This window comes from Phocoena sinus, chromosome 1, assembly GCF_008692025.1.
Source record: "Phocoena sinus isolate mPhoSin1 chromosome 1, mPhoSin1.pri, whole genome shotgun sequence".
Classification (NCBI taxonomy): Eukaryota; Metazoa; Chordata; class Mammalia; order Artiodactyla; family Phocoenidae; genus Phocoena; species Phocoena sinus.
The window spans coordinates 487,122-506,266 of record NC_045763.1 but is presented as its reverse complement, the minus strand read 5'-3'; the positions used below and the strand labels follow the sequence as shown (position 1 = coordinate 506,266).

The following is a 19,145-nucleotide window of genomic DNA, read 5'->3' as shown; positions in this document are numbered from 1 at the left end:
CCGGGCTGTTTTTCTGGAGAGTTAGAGCCTGAGTGAGACAAAGCGCCGGCGGGCCAGGCGGGCCAGGCAGGCGCCATGGAGCTGCGGGCCCTGGGTCCTGCTCTGGAAACTTGTGCTTCTGCAGAGTGAGTTCGGGTGTGGGGGTGGGGGCGGGGGGGCGGGGGGGCGGGAGCCGCCGGAGGGTCTGAGCCCGAGCCCAGGGTTGCGGGGGTGCCTCAGCTGGGAAGGGGTGGGTCTGGGGGCCTCAGAGGGAGCTGCTCACCACGAGAAGTCCCCCAGGACGTCAGGTCCCACAGAACTTCCCCTCACTGGACGCTGGAGAAGGGCCGGGCAGGGAGGGAGGCCAAGGCGGGGGCTCCTCCTGGGCTCCCTGCGCTCCCCAACCTCTCTGGGATGCCCCTCAGGCCTGTGCTTCTCTGTTGTCAGTAGGGGAGTGGGTGGGGGACTGAGGGGGGCTCGCAGGGTCTGCTCCCAGGCCCCGGAGCTCACCCCCCCCACCCCACCCCTGCCGGGCTGGCCTGCTGACCCGGCACATTCCTCCATCCGGCTGGGCACCCGGCCACAATCTCTGGAGCAGGAATTTGGCGTGTGGGGTGGCAGATGGTGGGGTCACTCCCCACTTCCAAGCCTTCTCCGTGCTTCAGACCTCTGCCCTTCGGGAAGGCCGAGGGGGCTCCTGGGTGGGGCGCCAGCCGTCTGAGGACCCTGGAGGGCGGGCTTGTGAGGCATGGACCCCGGGCAGGTGCCACTCCGGGGTGCACGTACAGAAGCCCCGCAAACCAGCCAGAGGTGTCAGGCGCTGGTACTCTTGTGGCCGTTGCTGCAGTGATGGGTTAGGGTGGCCACCATTCCTGAATGAGCTGCCTGGCCCCACCACTCCCCCGCAGCCTGGGCAGATGGCCATGAGGATTAAGCGGGGGCCTGGGAGAGGTGGGGGGGCGGGGAAAGAGACCGCCGCCTCTGCCCTCCCGGCTTCTCTGGATTTACCTCCACCTGTTAAGAGGGTGTCACTAGCACCCACCTCAGCAAGGACTACCGAAGGGGCCCAGGGAGCCAAGTGGGGGCCGGTTCGGGTGGGTGACCCCTCCACAGTATGACTCTTGCTTCCTCTCTTTCCAGGCTCTTCTGTCCTTCTGTCCTCAGGTTAGTGACCACCCTCCCCTGGGAACCCTTGCTAGCCCCATCCTGTATCTGTCCCCTTGGGTCTCACCCCTCCCGCGGTCACTTCCCCTCTCCACCAGGGCCAGCCGGGCCCGCGACCCCCGGCAGCTCCGTGGTGTCCGAGTCTGCAGTGAGCTGGGCAGCCGGCGCCCGGGCGGTGCTGCGCTGTCAGAGCCCGCGCATGGTGTGGACGCAAGACCGGCTGCACGACCGCCAGCGCGTGGTCCACTGGGACCTCAGCGGCGGCCCGGCCGGCGGCCCCGCGCGCCGACTCATGGACATGTACTCGGCGGGCGAGCAGCGCGTGTACGAGCCGCGCGACAGCGGCCGCCTGCTGCTGACCCCCTCCGCCTTCCAGGACGGCAACTTCTCGCTGCTCATCCGCGGTACGGCCCGAGGGACCGAGGGGGGAGGGGGGGCTGCGGGGGCGCGGGCGAGGCTGCGGAGCTCATCGCTGGGTTCCCCCGGTGCGTAGCGGTGGAGGACACAGACGAGGGGCTGTACACCTGTAACCTGCACCACCATTACTGCCACCTCTACGAGAGCCTGGCCGTGCGCCTCGAGGTCACCGACGACCGTGAGTGTGTCCCACTCCCGGCCTGTGCTCTCCCACCCCTGCCCCCACCCCCCGCCCCGCTCCCTCCGGGCCCCCTCCTGGCCCGGGGTCCCTGACCGGCCTCGCTCCCCCAGCCCGGGCCGCCGGCGCGCACTGGGACGGCGAGAAGGAGGTGCTGGCGGTGGAGCGCGGCGCGCCCGCGTTGCTGACGTGCGTGAACCGCGCGCACGTGTGGACCGACCGGCACCTGGAGGAGGCGCAGCAGGTGGTGCACTGGGACCGGCAGCCGCCCGGGGTGCCGCACGACCGCGCGGACCGCCTGCTCGACCTGTACGCGTCGGGCGAGCGCCGCGCCTACGGGCCGCCCTTCCTGCGGGAGCGCGTGGCGGTGGGGGCGGACGCCTTTGCGCGCGGCGACTTCTCGCTGCGCATCGACCCGCTGGAGCCGGCAGACGAGGGCACCTACTCCTGCCACCTGCACCACCACTACTGCGGCCTGCACGAGCGCCGCGTCTTCCACCTGAAGGTCACCGAGCCCGTCGCCCGGCCGCCCCCGCGGGACTCGCCGGGCAACGGTTCCAGCCACAGCGGCGCGCCCGGCCCAGGTGCAGGAGGCACGTCTGTGGCCCCCCCCGGCCCCAAATCAGGGGCTCCAGCGTTGCGGGGGGAGGGCCCCGCGGGCTGAGGCCGGTCCGGGTAGGCGCGCTGCGCGCTCCCTGACACGGTCCCCGCCCGGCCCCCGCAGACCCCACGCTGACGCGCGGCCGCAGCGTCATCAACGTCATCGTCCCCGAGGGCCGGGCCCACTTCTTCCAGCAGCTGGGCTACGTGCTGGCCACGCTGCTGCTCTTCATTCTTCTGCTCATCACCGTCATCCTGGCCACCCGACAGCGGCGCCGCGGAGGTGAGGGGGGGGCGGGGGGGGAGGGACTCGCGACGCCGGGGCTGAGGCCAGCACCGGGAAGCCTTTCCCGGCCGGAGGCGGGACTTGGGGCGCAGTGGTCCGAGCAGAGGGCCCCATGAGCCTCGTTGCCTGGGCTGCGAGGGTTCCTCTGGGCTGGGGGTGGGGGCTGGGGAAGGGGGAGGCTGCCCCAACACGACTCTCCCTCCCCAGGCTACGAATACTCCGACAAGAAGTCCAAGTCCAAGGGGTGAGTGCCCCTTCCGGCTCTCCCGGGGACCAGGCAGACCTGCCCACCGCTCTAACCTCCCACCACCCTCCCGCTTCCAGGAAGGACGTGAACATGGTGGAGTCTGCTGTGGCTGCCGGCGACCAGGCTCTTTACAGGAGGGAGGACATCCGACTAGGTGAGGGAGACCAAAGGGACAGACTGTGGCTCCCAGGCCTGGGGTGAGGGAGGCACGTCTCTGAGACCTCACCCTGCTCTCTCCCTGCATCAGGTTACAAAAACAACCTCCTGAAGGAGAGGGTTGAGCTGTCCCACAGCCCCCTGCCCGCCAAGAGCATCGACTTGGACAAAGGTGAGCTGAGGTGCGGGGGGAGACCCCTGCCCATCTCAGAGCTGGGCTGTCCCCTTGCCACCCACTCAGAGCCCCAAGGCACCAGCCAGCCCTGCGGGCAGGAGTCCCCTGCCGCCTCAGTGCCCCCGAAGTCCCTGGGCAGCCCTGATGGTAGTCTGCCCTGTTTCCCCCGCAGCAGAGGGGCAGAGGGCAGACACCCGCCTGTCCCCTTGGCTTCCAGAGTTCAGGAAGGAGTACTGCAAATAAGGCGACCCCGGGCTCCTGGCTGGGCCAGCAGCTCTGCCAGCTCTTGTCTGTCCACCCCGGAAGACTCTTCCTGACCCCCACGCAGCTCGCCTGGCCCCCCTTCCAGCGGCTGGTCCCGCTGTCCTGGAACTTGGCCTGGACTGGTGCAGGGTGAGGCTGCCTCCAGACCCCTCTTGGGGGCCACCTGATCCTCATTTGCGATCGTGGGCTCCCTAGGACTCTGCCGGCACTGCAGCCGGGCCCCTTCCGCAGCCCTCGGCCGGTGCTCTTCCCTCCTCGCACGGCCACGACCCTGCTGATGTTCACCAGACTCTCAGGCTCTCCTGGCCTCTGCCCACTGGGGGCTGGGAGCCCCACCTCTGCAGGGAGAGGGCCGTGAGGGGGCTCAGTGGGGATTCTTGGAGCTGGGGTCAGCCTCAGGCCTGGCACTCCCACCCCTTCCTTGCCCCGTCCTTAGGGGAGCTGCCTGCCAGGCTGTCTTGGGCTCTTCACGGTAACCCGAGGACCGCGCACTCCAGGCCCGGGGCTAGTGTCCCTCTGCGCTGCCTCCGGCCTCCTGGGGCCCCCTCTCTGCTTCCCACCCTGCTTCGGCCCCGTTTCCAGCAAGCTGCCTTGACAGTCACTAGGCTCCATGTGACTTCTGAGCCTGACTCCCTTCCCTCGGCCCCTCCTTGGGCTGGAGTCCAGGCTGAGGCCTCATTGGACTGCGTTTTGGCTGAGGACGGGGGGCGGGGGGGGGGGCGGTGAGGATGGTCTCAGAGTGGCCGGTGCTGCCACTCCTGACACCCCACATTTGCTCATCCTGGGGAATTGCTATCATCTCAATAAAGACCACATCTGATTTTAGACTTGGCCCCAGCTATGCCTCTACAGCTCCCCTCCATCTCCCCGGGGGGCAGAGTCTGGCCCTTGGGGACCCCCAAGTGTTCTCCTTCATCTGAAGTCCTACTGTCATCACCCATTCCTCTGGGTGGAAAGTCTGGGTCTGGGTGTCCTGAGAAGGGCAGTCAGAGTTGATTGTGTGCACTTGCTCCTGGTTGTGAAGCAGTTTCAGATCCTCTTCTGAGGGCTTACTGGACCTGAGGACAGAGGGCAGACTGTATTAGTTCAGTCCTCTGAGAAGAGAAGCAGATGCCAGGATGGGCTCGACAGTGAGGAAAAAGGGGGAGGAAGCAGGTAGTGGGAGAGCCCTCAGAGGGGTGCCAGCAGGACAGGAGGGGGAGGGAAGGGAGCCGCGGTAGGAAGAAGCCTGTTTCTCCAACCCTGACCCCATCCTCCAAGGCCCTCAGGGACAGCAGGGGGCAGGAGGGGCGACTGTCACCCCAAGTTGGAAAACCCAGAGCGATGGGCTGAGATCAGGACCTTCCAAATGAGGAAGCACGAGCCATGCACGCGGGGTGGGGGGTGGCCCACAGGGGGCTCCCTCTGCATCCGAGCTGGCACCTGGGGGAGGTGAAAACCCCGGGGTCGTTTTGATGAAGGCCCAGTTTCAAGCCCTCACACAAAGAGTCACGAAATGTGTTCCTTACAGATCCTGGGGCGTGTGTGTGTGCACGCTGGGCATGTGTGTGTGTGCTGGGCGTGTGTGCACGCTGTGTGTGTGTGTGTGTGTGTGTGTGTTCACGCGTGCGCGCTGGGTGGGGGGGGTGTGTGCTCGGGGAGCCAGAGGAAGGGCAGTCCTCCATCCAGGTCACCAGTGAGCAGGAGATGGCCAGCAGGGTAGCAAGCACCTAGAACTTGTAAGGTGGTTGCGGCAGCAGTCACTGGCTTTCACGGGCTCAGCTCTGAGTGGTTATTTTAAAAGGTGCCCAGGAAAAGCAAGGCAGGAACTTGGCGTGGGAGTCCTGAGCGTTGGTCCTCATCTGAACGTCCAGGCTCTGGGTGTGAGCAGGACAGTCATACAGTGAAACACCTGGGCAGTAACTCAAAATAGCTGCTCTCTCGTCACACCCCCACAAGGACCCCACAGTGGCAACGGGAGGGAGGCTGGGGCACGGAGCTGTGACTCCCCCCAGCCCAGTGACCCCCGGCCCCAGTGGCCCCATGCCACTGGACAAGGTGCTTCCTGTCAGGGCTCAGGTTCCGGCCACAGACTCAGGCCCCTTGCAGAGCCCCAGCCCGACCACGTGAGCATCAGTCCCGGGATTGGCTTCTGGCTACCAGCCTCTGTCCTGTGCCTTGGGCTGAGGGGCAGGAGTGCAGCTGAGGCATCAGAGCCCCTGCATCTGTGTGACTGGCAGCCTGGCCTGGGGAATCTGGTCCCCTGGTGAGCTCTCAGGGTCTTCCTCCCTAACCCTGAGCACCCAGAAGAGAGCCATGGCGGACCCTTCCTCTAAGGCAGTCCTGCCTGGGGAAACTGAGCCCCGAGGGGAGAAGGCCCAGGCTTGGCTGAGCGGGTGCCCACCTCACAGAGCCCAGGGGAGTGGAGGGCAGGACCCCTGCCTAGGCTCACCTGGGGGTGGTCCCCGGCCTGGACTCAGGGACTTACGGCCAAACTCTGGCTCCTCCAGTCAGTGATGGACTAATGAGGTCTCCTCTTGTGCTGGCCCACTGCGTGAGGATGGTCGTGACCTGACAGATGGGAGAGTCTCAGCTCCAGCCAGCTTCAAGGCAGGGCGCTGGGGACGGGCCTCAGAGCGCCACGTGCCGCCCACCGGCAAAACTCTCAGGCCGCATCCTAGGGCCTCTCCCTTCTCACTCTTGCCAGCGTGGGCCTCCTTCTAGTGGCCTCAAATTTTCCTCCTTGGGTGGGGGTAGGGAGAGCCGCTCTCCCCATTGGGCTGGACCCTTCACAGCCGGAGGGGCGCTGCTCCGCGTCTCCCTTGACCCCAGGCAGGAGGACCCCAGGCAGGTTCGATGGAGAGCGGCCGGGAAAAGAATCCCTACACCTGCTGCCAGAAGCACCGTGCCCCTGCGTGCGCACACCTGCCCGCGCTGACCCCGCTGTCGCCTGAGCATCACATACACGTGCTCACACTTGCATTCCCTCGTCCACGGGGGCACCGGCATTCCCTTGGCCCGTGTTTCTCGGAGCCCCCGTGTGACCCGGCAGAGCTTGGAGCTGGCGCAGGGGCGCAATGTGACCGACTGTCCTCGGCTCCGGCCCGGACACAATTCTCAGTTTCCCGCGGTGCCCCCGCAGCCCGCCGATGTGACCACGGCGCCTCCGGACTCTTAAGAGGAGGACCGGAGCCTGGCCGCGCGGAACCCCTCCGAGGGCTCCAGGCCGGGTGCAGAGCTTCCTGAGGGGCCCCACCCACCTCCTCCCCGCGGGGCACGCCCCGGCCGCCCAAGGGCCGAGAGCCGGGCGCCGAGGGCTGCCGGCCCATGCACAAGGCGGCCGCGGGACGCGCGCGCCACGGACTCCCGGCCTGGCCGCAGGGACGGAGGCCCCGCCCTCGCCGCGCCCGCGCGTGCGCAGCCCCGCCCCTTGCCGCGGGCAGCCCGGTGACGTCAGGCCCGCCGCTCTCTGGCGCCCCCCACGGCCACGCGCAGCAGGGCCCGCGGTCCCTTTAACGCGCGGCCCGAGGGGGCGGCGGCGGGGCGCACGGACGCGGCGGGCCTCGCGCCCTCCCTGCCTGCGTCCCGGGCCGGGGGCGCATGGGTGGCCGCGGGCGGCGGGGCAGCAGCCGTGGTGTGCGCGGGGCCGGGGCCGGGGCTGAGGCCGGCAGGGCGGGCGGGGCCGGAGCGGCCGGGCGGGGGCGCGGGGGCCTGGTCGCGGCTGGGCCGGGAGCGGCGCGCGGGCGGGGCGCGGGCCGGCGGCGGGGAGGCGCCCGCGTCCAAGGCCCGGGCCGGGCCTTAGCGCCGCGCCATGGCGGAGACCAAGATCATCTATCACATGGACGAGGAGGAGACGCCGTACCTGGTCAAGCTGCCCGTGGCGCCCGAGCGCGTCACGCTGGCCGACTTCAAGAACGTGCTCAGCAACCGGCCCGTGCACGCCTACAAATTCTTTTTCAAGTCCATGGACCAGGACTTCGGGTCAGTGGGCCACAGGGCCTGTGCGCGGGCGCGCGTGTGGGCACCTGTCTGCGCCAGGCAGGGCAGATCCTGGGGCTGTGACCCGGGCGGTGCCTCCCCGTGCCTGCGCGCCCCGGTGCGGTGTGTCCCACCTGTCTGTGCCCTGAGCAGGGGACGCCTGGGCCCCTGACCGCCTGCCCAGGAGCCTGAGAGCTCTGGACGGTGGGCACGCGAGGGTCCTGGCTTCTCCACCTGCCCTGGGTCCTGTCCTGAGTGTGACTTGAGGTGGAGGTCTGTAGTCCAGGTCGACCTCGAAAATACAACCTTGGCACCTGTCAGGCTCAGGGTCCTTTGCCCCCCTTATGTGGAGGGCAGATGCTTAGGGATGGCCTGGAGAGCTTGCGATTCATGGGGCTTGGGGTCAGAGGAGTGTCCGAGTGTTGGGAGGGGAGGGGTTGGGGTGGGGACAGGGTGCCGGCCACCCAGTGGGTTCCCTAGTTAGCATGGGGGAAATGAGGTGATCTGGGACAGGGGCACAGATCTGTCTGCTGGGGTCTGCAGACGTTTCTGGAGGCTCAGGATAGCCTCCTCCTGACCCCCTTCTCCAGGGCCCTCGGGACAGGGCAGAGGTCAAGGGTCACTGGGCAATGTGGGGCTTTATTCCACCCACCCCTGCCCCGGGGTTGCTGGCCACAGGGCTTCTGTCCCTGCTGAGCCACATGGCACTTGGGTTCCTGGGAACGGCCCAGGCCAACTGCTGACTCGGGGCAGCTTCTGTGTCAGCGTCCGCATGTCTGCCCTTAGTGGTGGCTGTTCTGGCCGTGGGGACTTCCCGCTTGTGCTGGGCTGGGCCTCTGGAACGGTGAGCGGTGAGCTGGAGGCTGGCTGTCCGCTTGAGGCCTGACCCGGCACAGCCACGGGTAACCTGAGTCCCCTGCTCAGCGGTGCTGGGGCGGGGGCGCGGGGGGGCACCCAGAGGCCTCGTGCGCCGAGCAGGTGTGCCTGGGTGCCCTCAGGCAGCCCGTGTCCTTGTTTGTGGCTGCGTCTCGGGACTTTGACATTGAGCCATTTCCTGGATTCTGTGGTTTGCATGGGCCTTGGGCAGGCCCAGGTCAGGTCAAGCTGAGGCTACTTTGTGGCTCTCAGGAAGGCCTGAGGGACATGTGGGCAGCTGGACTCTCATGCCTCCCCAACACCAGGGAGAGGCAGAGAAGGGGGCATGTGCTCTTGGCAGCCTCCAGCCCTGCCGGGCTCATGTTAGGAGCCACCCCCAGGCTGGGCTCCCCTGGGTAGGGCATTGATTTGGGGAGCCAGCCCTCATTGGGTGATCTCCTACAGTCTCACTGCTCTGGGTCTGCTGTGCTTTGGCTGTGAGCACTGGGTATGTGAAAGGGTGCTTTTGTTTTTAACTTAGTGTATTAGTTCAACAAAAATTACTGAAGTCACACATGTTCTGTCACAAAGCAAAGCCAGCAGAGAATGTGAGGCACAGTGTGTGCCCAACCCCCTAGGTTGGACCATGATCTGGGGTGCATCCTGAGGGCCCTGACCCTGGTCCTCCGTCTGGTAGCTGCTGAGCTGCAGAGACCCCTGCCCCCATCAAGGTGCACTCCCAGCAGAGGCTGGGCCTGCTGGAGGATTTGCAGGACCCATGGGTGCCCTGGCCTAGGAGGTCAGTGGGCAGGCAGATCTGGGTCTTGAAGCACGAGTAGGAGTTCTTCAGGTTGTCTCAGCATGACTGGGATGAGGGGGGAGAGAACAAGACCGGGCTAGTAGGCTGGGCTGGGATGGAGAGGGATTGGGGTGACTCTGGAAGGCACAATGGGCAGACAGAGCAGGGGAGGCTCACCTTATTCCCCACCCCCGAGACCTCTGGTTTGTGGCCTGTTGGCCTCAGGGACCCTTGGAGAGGATCTGCCTCTTCCTCCCCTCCCCTGAGGTCTACCTACAGAGCTCCAAGTTTTATTTATTCTGTACAATCATTTACTCAGTGTAATAAATTTCCTCTGGGAGGGGCTGAATAGTCACTCATACTTTAGTATAAACGAGAGCTGGAAGCTCACCCTAGATACCTAGTGGATGTAGCTGGAGGTTGGGGAAAGTGGGGGCAGGTCCTGGCTGGGCTGGGGCAGCAGCCCCCTCATAAGAGGGGTGGCCTCAGATTGGGGACTGTGAGGGCACCTAGTGAGCCTGGGCTTCCTGCCCCAACCCCTCAGCCCACTGTGGGCTGGGCCCTGAGTTCCTGGGGCCTCTGTTCCTGGCCACGGCTGGCCAGGAAGGGAACCCCTTCCCTTACTAAGTCTAAGGTGTGGCCACCGCCCCATGCTCTGGGCCGGGTCCCACTCCCCACGGGCATCTTTGGCCAAGTGGGTGGCAAGTCCTGCGCCCACCTCCCACTCTTCCCATGCAGGTCACAGGTTTTGTGTCCCAGCGAAGCTGGGGAGGATGTCTGGGCTTGTGCTCGGTTGGCCTGGAAGTGCCAGGCATTGGGTTTGGTGAGCGGCAGTGCAGTGCAGGGAGACGTCTGGGCCCAGCCTTTGGGCTGAGTGGCAGAGGGTGAGGGTGTCTGGCTCACAGGTTTCTGCTGCCAGGGCTGCCTTGCCGATTCCAGGCCCGGCTGGACTTGGCAGTGGCCCTGACCCCTGCATCTCTACGCCAGGAGCTCCGGTCTGTGGGGCCATCTGTCTGTGGGCCCTGGGGGGTGCAGTGGGGGGCTGCGCTTGGCCTGGCGCAGGCTGCCCGAGCTCCCACTCTGCCCACCATCTGGGGTCAGTGCCCCCAGTGGTGTTGGGAGAGTCTAGATGGGTCACCCCCCAGAGCTTGTGGCAGGGCTTGGAGGACTTGGATCCACTCACCCCGAGGCCTGCAGAGCCTGGGCCTGGACAGGAGGCAGTGAGGGGACAGAGGAAAGCTCTGTGGGAGCTGAGGACCCCGACCCATGGGGGAACACTGTGCCTCACTGGGGCCATCTCACTGGGCCTCTGGGAGCCCAGGGGTCCCCCTGGGCCCCTGGCTCAGCTCCAAGGGCCCCCGCTCTGAGCAGATTCCTCTGCGGGGCGAGTCTGCGGGGGTAGCGGGCGGGGCTGGGCAGCCCAAGTCCTAGGGTAACTGGGATTTCGCCGGGAATCCTGCGGTGTGGGCAAGATGCCAACGGGGGCGCCCCTGGGTGGCCACCACGAGGTTCAGTGTCTTCACCGACCACTGCTCCTGAGGTCTACTCTCAGACCTCAGGGGAGCCCTGGGGTTGTGTGGGGGGCATTTCCCCAGGCTTGGCCAAGGCCTCCCCCAACCCCACCCCCGACCTTGTCCCTATCCCTGGCCATCGCCGGGGGTGGGCAGCGTGTGCCCCTGTGCCCTTTGTCCTGGGGGCTGGGGCCCCTGCCCCTCCCTCCCTGCTGTCCCGGCCCAGCTGCCCCTCAGTGCCCCAACGCCCGGTGGAGGGCAGAAGGCTCTGCAGTGCAGGCTGCAAGGTATGTTTCGCAGGCTGGAGAGGGCCAGGGAAGCAGCGCCTCTGGGCCCTGGGAGGGGCATTCGTGTGTGGGTGGGCTACATGGGGGCCTCAGGCAGCCCCGGGCGGCGGGTCACCTGGAGGCTCTGGCCATGTGGGCACTCAGTGTGCCCCTGGGCCCCCCTGCCTGGGGTGTCCACCTCTGGGGGAGCCAGGCAGGCCCCGTGGTGTGAGTCAGAAAGGGCGAGGGCGGGGGCGGGGGGGGGGCGGCAGGGGAGGCCGCCGGCCGGGCCACCTGGGCTGTGAAGTGGGAACCAGGTCCCTCCCATGTCTCTGTCGCCGCAGTCACTCAGAGACAGTGCTTGGGGCCTGCTGGGCCCCTGGGAGGGCTTGCTGCAGCCCCCTGTCTGTTGGCTGCAGCTGGCAGAACCACAAGTGTCCCCAGGCCACCGCAGGTTTTCCTGGGGTGATAAACTTCTGTGTGGCCTCCTTGACTAAATCTTGGGCTGGGTCTCGGCCTCCCCAGAGCTCAGCTCTGCCGGACTGTGATGTGTGAGTGGGCGCCACAAACACAGTGTCTGCTCCTCACTGGGGGGGGGGGGCTCTGAGAAATGACTCTTTCTGTCTCTTGTTCTGTCCACCTCATCTGTACCTGTGTGGTTGGCCCTGGGATGCCACACAGGCACAGAAGGGGGGGTCACCGAAGGACCCTGGCGGGGCGCCCCCTCCCTCCCAGGCTGGCCCGTCTCCTCGTCCACTCCGCCCTGAGGCCTTGGACCCTCTCCTGGTGGGTGGGGTAGACCGGAGCCTTGCTCTCTGCATGGGAGCGTCCTGTCCCACCTGTTGCTGCCAAGGACTAGCCGAGTCACGGTGTCTGGGCCCAGCGGGCCACAAGGCCGCTTCCCGCCTGCTCTCCCGGCTCCTGTTTCTGCACTGGGCCCAAGCCCAAGTGTAGGAACCTGCCACGCTGGGCGGGGCTGGCCTCCAGGGGGCAGGGCCTCGGGGCACCTCCTGCCACAGGCCCCACCCTGCCTGCCCTGCTCTCCGGGGAGGGCCTCCGGGGAGGCTGCAGTGTGGGATGTGTCTGGGCCACAGCACTGCCCGCCCTGCACCGTGGCCCTTCCCCTGCTGCCCTCGTCAACCTTTTGAACCTGACACCTGGACCTCCCCAACCAGTTTCTGACCCCAGGGTCACTGGCCTCCTTCCCAGTTAGCATTGCCCTGGCCCTTGGCGACCTGCCTCTCCCACCCCACCCCAAGCCCACCTGACTGGGGGCAGCATTAAGGGATAGGCCAGGGCTAGCCGCTGGGCAGTGGGTATGGCTGGTGGGGCTCGCTGCCCTCCAGGGCCTGAGGCTTCTCTGTGGCCCCAGCTGGCCCTGAGCTTGGCTGCCCTTCCAGGTCTCGAGTTGGGCTGGTGCCGTGAGTGGGGGTCTGTTTTTGTCTCCCTGGCTGGGCCGATGGGCCAGGGGGGCGGCCGCCTGCCCTTGGAGTGTGTGCGTGTCGGTCTGTGTGTTGTGCCCTCTCGACCTGCCTGCATCTGTGCTGAGGCCTGCTGTGAACCAGGCCCTGTTCTAGGCTGGCAGGGTGGGCTCTGCCCTCACCATGCACAGGCCGGGGGGGCACAGAGGCGCAGAGCAAGGCAGATACTCGCATTTTAGGGCCGTCCAGGCAGTGACTCTTGGTGCTGGGAGTGTCTGGGTCCCCTTGGACCTGGACCCTGGAAGGGGCCCTTGGAAGGATGGTAAAGGTTCCTGGGAAGGGAAATGCCGGGTGGGGGCATCTGCACAGGCTGACATCTGGGCGTGTGGCTGGACGCCCCGTGTGGCCTGCACCCCAGATGAGCTGGGGCCCCTCGTCCAGAGCCCAGTGCTGGGAGCAGGCCCCACTGCAGTGGCCTCACGGCTGCATCTGCCTGCAGGGTTGTGAAGGAGGAGATCTCCGACGACAATGCTAGGCTGCCCTGCTTCAATGGCCGCGTGGTCTCCTGGGTGAGTCCACGGGATGCTGGCAGAGGGCCCTGGGCTGGTGGGAGTGGAGGAGGCTGGTCACCTGTGCCCCGGTGCCCTGCCAAGGGTCGCCTGGAAGCCGGTCCCTTGAGCCCTGCTCTCCTCCGCAGCTGGTCCTGGCTGAGGGCACACACTCGGATGCAGGGTCTCAGGGCACTGACGGCCACGCAGAACTGCCTCCGCCTCTCGAGCGGACAGGTGGCATCGGGGACTCCCGGCCCCCCTCCTTCCAGTAAGGACTCTGAGGGGTGGCGCTGAGCCCAGTGGTTCTGAGGGGCCTGTGTCCTGCCGGGCCTCTTAGGGGTGGGGAGGGGCAGGTACCTGAGCAGGGACCCACGGTCAGTAGGCGCTGGTCAGCAGAGGAGGGGCGGGCGGAGAGGCCTGGAGTGGGCCGGCGGGTGGATGGGGGCCCCTGCTGGAGTCGAGGTCCCACCAGACGAGGGCAGCAGAGGAGCTGAGAGGGCGTTCGAGGCGTGAGTGGCCCGGCCGCCCCAGCCCAGCCCCCCTCGTCGGCACAGCCCGAACGTGGCCGGCAGCCGAGATGGGATGGACAACGAGACCGGCACGGAGTCCCTGGTCAGCCACCGGCGGGAGCGAGCCCGACGTCGGAACCGCGAGGAGGGTAACGAGGCCACACCCTTGACCTCCCCGGGACCCCATGGGCGCCCCAAGCCCCTGCTGACCCCCAGGTACTGCCCTGTCCAGCGGGGGTCCCTTGGCAGAGGTTCCAGGACCCTAGTGGCCCCCCCAGCAACCCAGCGGTCACCCTGCCAGCTCCCAGGTCAACAGGTGCTCTAGGCTGCAGGGCCGCCCGTGACCTCCAGGGGACCCCACAGCCAGCCCCCATCCCTGCTGTCCCCACAGCCGCCCGGACCAACGGGCACCCGAGGGGGGACCGGCGGCGGGACCTGGGGCTGCCCCCCGACAGCACGTCCACCGTGCTGAGCAGTGAACTTGAGTCCAGCAGCTTCATCGACTCGGAGGAGGACGACAACACCAGCCGGTGGGCGAGGGCTGGGGTGCGGGGCGGGGCGTGTGCGCAGGGTGTGTCCGCGTGCGTGTGCACGTGTGGGCAGGGGGCCCTGCTGGTGGCTCGCTGTCTTGGGGGGGCGGCTTTCCACAGGTCTGGCCCCGCCCCCGCCCCTCTGGCCTCAGTTTCCTCAGCTGCGTGGGGGAGGGGTGGCCAGGCCCTGACTCTGCGCCGACTGCCCCCACCCCCCCGACCCCCACTCCCCAACACCCCGACCCCGCCAGGCTGAGCAGCTCCACGGAGCAGAGCACCTCCTCCCGGCTCATCCGGAAGCACAAGCGCCGGCGGCGGAAGCAGCGCCTGCGGCAGACAGACCGGGTAGGCGTGGAGGCCCGAGAGGGCAGGTGGGTCCCAGCCGCGGTCCCACCCGCAGCCCCTCACCTGGCGCCCCCCCACAGGCCTCCTCCTTCAGCAGCATCACGGACTCCACCATGTCCCTGAATATCATCACCGTCACGCTCAACATGGGTGAGGCCTCGGCGGGGCAGGTCCTTGGGCCTGGCACGGGGTCCTTGGGTGGGGGGCACCTGCTCACCCCCCCTCTCTGCAGAGAGGCACCACTTCCTGGGCATCAGCATCGTGGGCCAGAGCAACGACCGGGGCGACGGCGGCATCTACATCGGCTCCATCATGAAGGGCGGCGCCGTGGCTGCCGACGGCCGCATCGAGCCGGGTGACATGCTGCTGCAGGTGCGGGGCCGGGGGAGCCACTGGGGGGCCGGGGGGCCGGCACCCGCACCCACCGCGCTGACCCCTCGTCCCCAGGTGAACGACGTCAACTTTGAGAACATGAGCAACGACGACGCGGTGCGGGTCCTGCGGGAGATCGTGTCCCAGACGGGGTGAGGCGCGGGACGGGCAGGGCAGGGGCTGAGAGTTGGGGGGGTCCCCCCGGCGCCTCGCCGTGTGACCCGCCTTCCCCGCAGGCCTATCAGCCTCACTGTGGCCAAGTGCTGGGACCCGACGCCCCGGAGCTACTTCACCATCCCGAGGGGTGAGTGACCCCACGGGGCCAGCGGGGCGGGGGCGGGGGGTGCCCAGCGCGGCCTGAAGGTCCTCTCTCCTCTGCGTCCCTGTGCTCTGCTCTCTCTCCCCGCCGTCCGTCCGTCTCGTCTGTTGCCGCGCGGTGGCCGCCCAGCTGACCCCGTTCGGCCCATTGACCCGGCCGCCTGGCTGTCGCACACGGCGGCGCTGACCGGAGCCCTGCCCCGCTACGGTACGAGCCCCTGCTCCAGCGCCGTCACGCGCACCAGCACCTCCTCACTAACCAGCTCGGTGCCCGGCGCTCCGCGTAAGTGGTGGCTCACGAGACCAGGAAACTGAGGCCCCAGGCGGGGGCCTGGCCGCAGCGCCCCGCCCCGGATGGTCGGTTGCACCCGAGGCCCAGCCCATGCCAGGCTCCGGCAGTCTGATGCGGCGCTGACTGGGCTCCGCCCTCCTCCCAGCCTCTGTTCACGTGGTGGAGATGGAAGATACCTGGAGGGGCCCGGCCAGCCCAGGGGTCTGCCTGCGGGGCGGGGCGGGGCGGGGCGGGGAGGGCCGGCTGTCTGAGCAGGGCCCTCACCTGGCTTTCCTGCCGCTAACATGACTAATAACCCCGAGCTCGCGGGGGAGGGGGTTGAGAGGCCCGATCTCCGCCCGTGGGGTCCTCGTCCTGGTTGGACCCCAGATTCTGATGAAGCGCCTGCAGGGCAGGAGACGAAGGTCCAGCCCTCGCCCACCCCCATGTGCGGCTCCCTGACCCTCGGAGCTGTCAAGCGGTGGGGCTGGACCCCCCAGTCACTGGGCCAGCAGAGCCTGGTCTCTGGGGGGGTGCGGCAGGTGGGGCCTGGGGTCCATTCTGACCCCGCCCCGTCTGTCAGCCACTCGGGCTGAGGAGGAAGGCCATGCCTTGCAGAGCTGGAGGAGGTGCCGCTGACGGTTGAAGAGTGACATGGGCGCTGTCGTCCGGGTCATGCAGCTGCCGGACTCAGGCCTGGAGATCCGTGACCGCATGTGGCTCAAGATCACCATCGCCAACGCCGTCATCGTGAGGGTCCCACGGCCAGCGGAGGGGGCGGGGCGGGGCGGCCAGGGCCCCTGCCTGACGGCCGCCCACCACGCCAGGGGCGGACGTGGTGGACTGGCTGTACACGCACCTGGAGGGCTTCCGTGAAGCGGCGGGATGCGCGCAGGTACGCCCAGCAGCATGCTGAAGCGCGGCTTCCTGCGGCACCACGGTGAACAAGATTCACCTTCTCCGAGCAGTGCTACTACGTCTTCGGGGACCTGTGCAGCAGTGAGTAGGGGCTGCGGGGCGGGGTCCCCAGAGGGCCCGCCCACTCCGCCCCACCACGCCCCACCCCCCCACCCCGCCCCACCCCCCCTCACCCCCCGCCTACCCCTGTCGCAGACTTCGCTGCCCTGAACCTCAACAGCGGCTCCAGCGGGGCCTCGGATCAGGACACGCTGGCCCCGCTGCCCCACCCGGCCGCCCCCTGGCCCCTGGGGCAGGGCTACCCCTACCAGTACCCGGGGCCCCCGCCCTGCTTCCCGCCCGCATACCAGGACCCCGGCTTCGGCTACGGCAGCGGCAGTGCTGGCAGTCAGCAGAGTGAAGGTGAGGGCCTCCCACCTGGCCGCCACACCTTCCCCACCGCCTAGCTCTGCCCTGTGTGCCGGTTCCCCCACCCTGTGCGCTCCCATCCGCTCTGTGCTTGGGCCCTGGGTGGCTCCTTCTAGAAGGGGCGAGTGGTCGAAGGGGGGCCAGGGAGAAGAACCCGGAGGCTTCAGGGGTTGCGTGTGGGGGCCGGTGCTCCAGCCGTGGCAGAGGCCAGAGGTAGTGTGGGAAGGACGGGGGGCGTCGGGGTTGTGGTGGCCCCGGGTGGGGGAGTGGCACGGGGACCCCAGGACACAGTGGAGGACAGAGGACTTCTGCCTTCCACTGCAGCCGGAGGTGACAGTTTCATAGACGGCCCAGTCCGATGCTGGGATGTGTGGGGCATCTGAGCGGGAAGCTTGGGTGTCCCTGAGGAGGGGACCTGTTGGAAGTGTCCGAGGCTGAGTGGGGTCAGTGAGGCCCGTGGGCCCGTGCCCCCAGCGTCTGGGGAGAGGTTCTGGTGGCTGGCCCGGTGGACCCAGAAAGGGACGGGGAGACAGGAGAGTGGATCGGAGAATAGTGATGTCTGAGGGGAAGCCGTGTTGGGCACCTGTGGACCCTGGACAGGCCCAGCCGGTGGGGTCACACCCTGGTAGCAGGGTGTGGGTGCCCAGCCGGGCCTGCTCTGTAACTCATCTATCCCTTGCTTTGTGCTGGGCAAGCCTTAGACTGAAGGACTAGCGGAACAGACCCTCGGGGCCGGTAAGCCAGGGTCCTGCCCGGCGTCCCTCCCGGCACATCCCCAGCCAGTGGGAGTCTTCAGGTTCCCGACACTTCCTGAGCCCAGGAGGGGCTGAGCAGAGTGGCCGGCCAGGGCTCCAGGGTCAGATGAAAGGCGGGTCTTGGGTGGGGAGCCCAAGATGGCCGGCAGGTGCGCCAAGCACACACGGCCTTCTCTGGGCCTCGGTTTCTCAGCTGCAAGACCAGGCCCTCGGTCCAGGCACTGGGGTGAGGAGTGGGGGCCCTGAGCTGGCCCTGGTGTCCCTGCCTGTCTGCCACTGCCCCCCCGCGCCCCCCCGCGCCCCCCCCCCCCCCCCGCGGCCTGCTGCAGCTGCTCTTGTGTCCCCTGGGCAGGGCCAGCCCAGCCCTCGTGTCTGCATGGCTCCCCCCTCCACCTGCACTCCGGCTCAGGACCACCAGGCTCTGCCCCTGGTTGTCCTCGCAGTGGCTGGCCATCTTGGAAGAGGCAAGGCCCGGCACTGACCACCCCATTCCTCTCCCCGCTTCTTAACCCCAGGAAGCAAAAGCAGTGGGTCCACCCGGAGCGCTGGCGGGAGCAGCCGTCGGGCCCTGGGGCGCGAGAAGGAGAGCCGGTCGGCTGGAGCTGGGGGCAGTGGCAGCGAGTCGGACCACACAGTGCCAAGCGGGGCTGTGGGCAGCGGCGGCTGGCGGGAGCGTCCTGCTGGCCAGCTCAGCCGTGGCAGCAGCCCGCGCAGCCAGGCCTCGGACGCCGCCCCAGGGCTCCCCCCGCTGCACCCCCTGACAAAGGCGTACTCGGTGGTGGGCGGGCCGCCTGGGGGGCCGCCTGTCCGGGAGCTGGCCGCTGTCCCCCCGGAGCTGACAGGCAGCCGCCAGTCCTTCCAGAAGGCCATGGGGAACCCCTGTGAGTTCTTTGTCGATATCATGTGACCAAGGAGAGAGTGCTTCCGGCCTGGCCACTGCTTCCAGCCAGTGGTCCTGCTGCCCCTGCAGGAGGGGCTGCACCTGGAGCTTTTGTGGCCTTCGTGGCCTTCCTGGGCCAGACCAGCCTGTGCTTCATGCCATGGGGTCTGGCCTGGCCAGAGTGGCAGCAGGCTGGAGGAGAGGGGCTGAGGGCAGCCCAGGCCACTGTAACCTGGATGGCAGCCCGGTCCTCCTGGCCAGAGCAGCTGTGTCCTGTGCAGACCCTGGTGGGGGGGGGCCTCCATCTCCCTGTGCTCAGGCAGGTCTGACCTGCCCCCCTTGGCGTGTGCCTCAGGGACCCGCACTCGCCCACAGTGCTGTGCATGGGGCCTCAGGTTGAGCCGAGAGGTGGCCGCTAGGCCTGGGCCCCCCTCTTCACCCGGTTCACAGGCCCCACCTCCCATCCTGCCCAGGCCGGGGTGGGGAGCCCTCTCGGGGGTAGGGTCCTAGCCCCGAGGCCTCTCTCTGGCTGCCCAGGGTAGGGATCTAATTTATTTATTTATTGCCTGGCCTGTGTGTTCCACGGGGTGGGGGCCAAGTCAGCTGTCCCCCACTCCCAGCCACTGGAGCAGAGTTTCTTGTGTTCACCCCCACCCCGCAGGGACACACGGCGTGTCTGAAGGTGTGCGGGAGGACGGTGAGGGGGAGATGGCAGGAGAGGGAAGGTGACCCTGAGGGCAAGGGCCACATGCACACAGCTGCTGCCGGGGCGGGGTCTGGGGCAGAGGGCGTGGCCAGCTCGCCCCTCCCCGCGGGTCCTGGGGTGGCCGGCCGCCCACGCACGCACGCACGCACGCACGCTGCTCCCTCCGTCCCAGCGTCGCTGGCCTGCACACGTCTGCACTGTAGATAGTGTTGCAGAGCTGGAGCGTCGTCCAGGTAGTTTAATAGAGCTGCTTCTGTGTAAATGCTATTTTAAACACTAAAAAGCATTTAATTTTATGGGACCGACG

General features: G+C 67.8%; 2 protein-coding genes across 8 annotated transcripts; both read left to right on the top strand.

Annotated features, from left to right (window-relative positions):
- Positions 1 to 4,291, top strand: MXRA8 (matrix remodeling associated 8). Of its 7 annotated transcripts, none has more exons than XM_032609988.1 (10): positions 1 to 125; positions 1,120 to 1,143; positions 1,242 to 1,547; positions 1,637 to 1,738; positions 1,852 to 2,322; positions 2,463 to 2,621; positions 2,832 to 2,868; positions 2,949 to 3,025; positions 3,119 to 3,199; positions 3,375 to 4,291. In XM_032609988.1, exons 3-10 carry the CDS (start codon positions 1,343 to 1,345, stop codon positions 3,443 to 3,445), a joined length of 1,203 nt encoding a protein of 400 aa, XP_032465879.1. In that variant the 5' UTR covers positions 1 to 125; positions 1,120 to 1,143; positions 1,242 to 1,342; the 3' UTR covers positions 3,446 to 4,291. The 7 variants fall into 7 exon arrangements, with proteins under 7 accessions (XP_032465879.1, XP_032465858.1, XP_032465887.1 ...); XM_032609967.1 differs by having other exon boundaries at positions 1,852 to 2,331; positions 3,903 to 4,291; XM_032609996.1 differs by having other exon boundaries at positions 1,852 to 2,331; positions 3,420 to 4,291.
- Positions 4,292 to 7,139: 2,848 nt separating this feature from the next.
- DVL1 (dishevelled segment polarity protein 1) lies at positions 7,140 to 19,139 on the top strand. Its single transcript, XM_032609808.1, is given in 19 exon segments — positions 7,140 to 7,426; positions 12,775 to 12,844; positions 12,973 to 13,094; positions 13,381 to 13,484; positions 13,727 to 13,865; positions 14,117 to 14,210; positions 14,291 to 14,360; positions 14,443 to 14,582; positions 14,658 to 14,734; positions 14,819 to 14,886; positions 15,031 to 15,183; positions 15,790 to 15,815; positions 15,817 to 15,920; positions 15,997 to 16,048; positions 16,050 to 16,073; positions 16,075 to 16,107; positions 16,110 to 16,170; positions 16,285 to 16,491; positions 17,768 to 19,139. Coding segments are annotated over 19 exon segments (2,106 nt in total). The 5' UTR covers positions 7,140 to 7,256; the 3' UTR covers positions 18,160 to 19,139.
- Positions 19,140 to 19,145: the final 6 nt, after the last annotated feature.

Excerpts from the sequence above, each read along its gene's own strand:
- MXRA8 (XM_032609948.1), top strand. The coding sequence starts at position 1,343 with ATGGTGTGGACGCAAGACCGGCTGCACGACCGCCAGCGCGTGGTCCAC. Across the intron at positions 1,548-1,636 it reads CTTCTCGCTGCTCATCCGCG|CGGTGGAGGACACAGACGAG; the intron begins GTACGGCCCGAG and ends CCCGGTGCGTAG. Across the intron at positions 3,026-3,118 it reads GAGGGAGGACATCCGACTAG|GTTACAAAAACAACCTCCTG; the intron begins GTGAGGGAGACC and ends TCCCTGCATCAG.